At 33.6% G+C, this 2,802-nt stretch overlaps 1 protein-coding gene across 1 annotated transcript; it reads left to right on the forward strand.

Moving 5' to 3' along the window:
- Positions 1 to 530: 530 nt before the first annotated feature.
- Positions 531 to 2,589, forward strand: LOC107816472 (uncharacterized). Its single transcript, XM_016642196.2, has 2 exons — positions 531 to 1,373; positions 1,741 to 2,589. The coding sequence occupies exons 1-2, from the start codon at positions 743 to 745 to the stop codon at positions 2,370 to 2,372; spliced, it is 1,263 nt and encodes a 420-aa protein (XP_016497682.1). The 5' UTR covers positions 531 to 742; the 3' UTR covers positions 2,373 to 2,589.
- Positions 2,590 to 2,802: the final 213 nt, after the last annotated feature.

Consider the following 2,802-nt stretch of genomic DNA (forward strand, 5'->3'; position numbering starts at 1 on the left):
CATGCATTTATTCCACATTATCTACGTGTTTATTCTCAATTCTAATCCTATTGCATTGATCTCAATTAATATGACACTCTTCTAGTTCGGAATGCCCTCATATTTACATGATTAATGTACTTATTATTTTTGTAAATTTTACAAATTACTAGACTTCGAATTTCTTTAAATTAACAAGTTTAAATTTTGACACGATTAATTCTACTATTTATAAGATATACAAATCAAATTAATATTTTAAGTTCTGTATTCAATCAGATGAAATGGGACGAGGGTGTAATTGTCTTTTCCCAATTAGTTTGTACATTAGTGTCACGTTGTGGGATGATTCTACGGCAGAGTTCTTCTTTCCCATTGAATAATATCGCTATCATTAATTAACCCGCAATTAAAGACCATAACTTCGATACTGATTTATCTAATGAATGTTAGAATATTAAACGTGTTGTGTTGGTTTCATTGCAAGGAAGTCTGAATAATGTATCTAAAGAAGTTCCCATAAATTTAAACCTTAGTATACTACAGTATTTATTATGGTTAGTACATTATAGGACACAAAGTTACAGAAATGGTGACTTCCCTATTCAAACTGGAAAAAATATATGGAGGGAAGATTTCCTTTCTTAACAAATTTTTTTCCTTCCCAATACCAATAGTTTATACTCCAAACTTTGGATCAATGTATATTTTCAAGATTTCTTTAGTTTGAAGGTCAAAGAAGAAGACAGGAGGAGGAAAAAAAATGCCAGCAGTTTGGTTTGCTTTAAAGAGATCATTGCAATGCAAATCAGAGCTAAGAGATGTTCATGATCCAAGAACTGATGGCAAAACTTTAAGCAAAATATCGACGAAAAAGACGGTAAGTAGATCAGGTTGTTCAAGGTCAATTGCAAATCTGAAAGATGTTATACATGGAAGTAAAAGGCATATGGAGAAGCCACCATTGCAAAGTCCAAGATCTATTGGAAGCAGTGAGCTTTTGAATCCAATTACACATGAAGTTGTGTTAAGCAATTCAACATGTGAACTCAAGATTACTAGTTGTAATTTCCAAGATGGTAATGGGAGTAGTGGAAATAGTGTTGAGAGTATTTCTGCTTTTATGGGTACTTTAAAACCAGGGACCCCTGGTCCAGGAGGAAACCATATTGGATCTTCAAGAAAATATAGAGGCTTTGGTAGCCCTATAAGAAAAGGGTCACCTGGAAATTTATCAAGAAAAGCAGGGTCTGGATTTGGTGGTATTGTTTCTAGGCCTAAGGCTTCTTCTGGTGCAGATTCCCATGGCTTTTCAGCTCTGAATTGTCATAAATGTGGTGAACAATTTGCTAAATTTGAAGCTGTTGAAGCACATCATCTCTCTAAACATGCTGGTATTCACATCTATCTTGCTTATTGTTAATGTTTACCTTTTTACCGGTCCAACTATCTGGTATCTGAATTCGTTAGATGGATAATACTTCCAACCAAGAAGACATCTCCTTAATGATGGAGAGATCCAATTTCTCAATTATACCACTGCCTTTGGTGGTATTGCTAATGTTTACCAATTGCCTTTGATGAGTAAATTAATGAGTAATTTTATCTAATCCATTTTCTTGAAGTTGGTTCAAATTTCTGTTTTCAGTGCAGCAATTAAAGAACATTCTTTCTAATAGAGTACTTCTCTTGAATGATTTCAGTACATATTAATTTTTTGTGAATTTGTTGCCTTAAAGCTTATTCTTGTCTGTTTTGCAGTAACAGAACTTATTGAAGGGGATTCCTCAAGGAAAATTGTTGAGATAATATGCAGAACAAGCTGTTCAAAGCCTGAAAACAATTCAAATGGGATAGAGAGGATCTTGAAGGTTCACAATATGCAGAAAGTGCTAGCTCAATTCGAGGAGTATCGCGAATTAGTAAAGATCAAAGCCAGCAAACTTGCCAAGAAACATCCTCGTTGCCTAGCCGATGGAAATGAACTATTAAGATTCTATGGCACAACTCTTGAATGTTCTCTTGGCATGAATGGTGCTTCTAGTTTATGTACATCAGAAAAATGCAAAGTTTGCAGGATTTTAAGGCATGGATTCTCAATCAAGAAGGAAATTAATGGTGGGGTTGGAGTTTTTACAGCTTCTACAAGTGGAAGAGCATTAGAAGCTATTGAGGAAAATGATGATAGTTTATCTTTGAGAAAGGCTCTAATAGTATGCAGAGTGATTGCTGGTAGGGTGCATAGACCTTTGGAAAATGTTCAAGAATTGATTGGTCAATCAGGGTTTGATTCATTGGCTGGAAAAGTAGGACTCTACTCAAATATTGAAGAACTCTATTTGCTCAATTCTAAAGCTTTGCTTCCTTGTTTTGTGGTAATCTGTAAATCATAAAAAATACAAGGTGATTGAGCCATTCTTTCATGTAATTCAATTGAAGTTCTGAATATTGAGAGTTCATTCACTCATTCCTTTTTGTGGGGTAGTCTTTTTTCTCCTCCTTTTTTTTTTGCTTTTTTATTTTAAATTTCTGATTAGAGAAGCATTCTGTTTCTAACAAGTGTAAATTTATTCTTTTGCAATGAGGTACATGTGGTGATTTTACCTGCTACTTGCTAGTGAAATGTTCTTAGATCTACTCTATACTCCCTCCGGTCTACTTTAATTGATTTTTTGATTGTTTTCATACATATTAAGGAATTCACCTTTTAGCATTAATTAACAATGAAAATGATCATATTAACCTTAATTTGTTTATTGGAAATATAATAAATACTCATATGCTCTTTACTCCAAAAGGCAACTTTAGAGAAAAAAAGTTAAC

Source organism: Nicotiana tabacum, chromosome 17, assembly GCF_000715075.1.
Source record: "Nicotiana tabacum cultivar K326 chromosome 17, ASM71507v2, whole genome shotgun sequence".
Classification (NCBI taxonomy): domain Eukaryota; kingdom Viridiplantae; phylum Streptophyta; class Magnoliopsida; order Solanales; family Solanaceae; genus Nicotiana; species Nicotiana tabacum.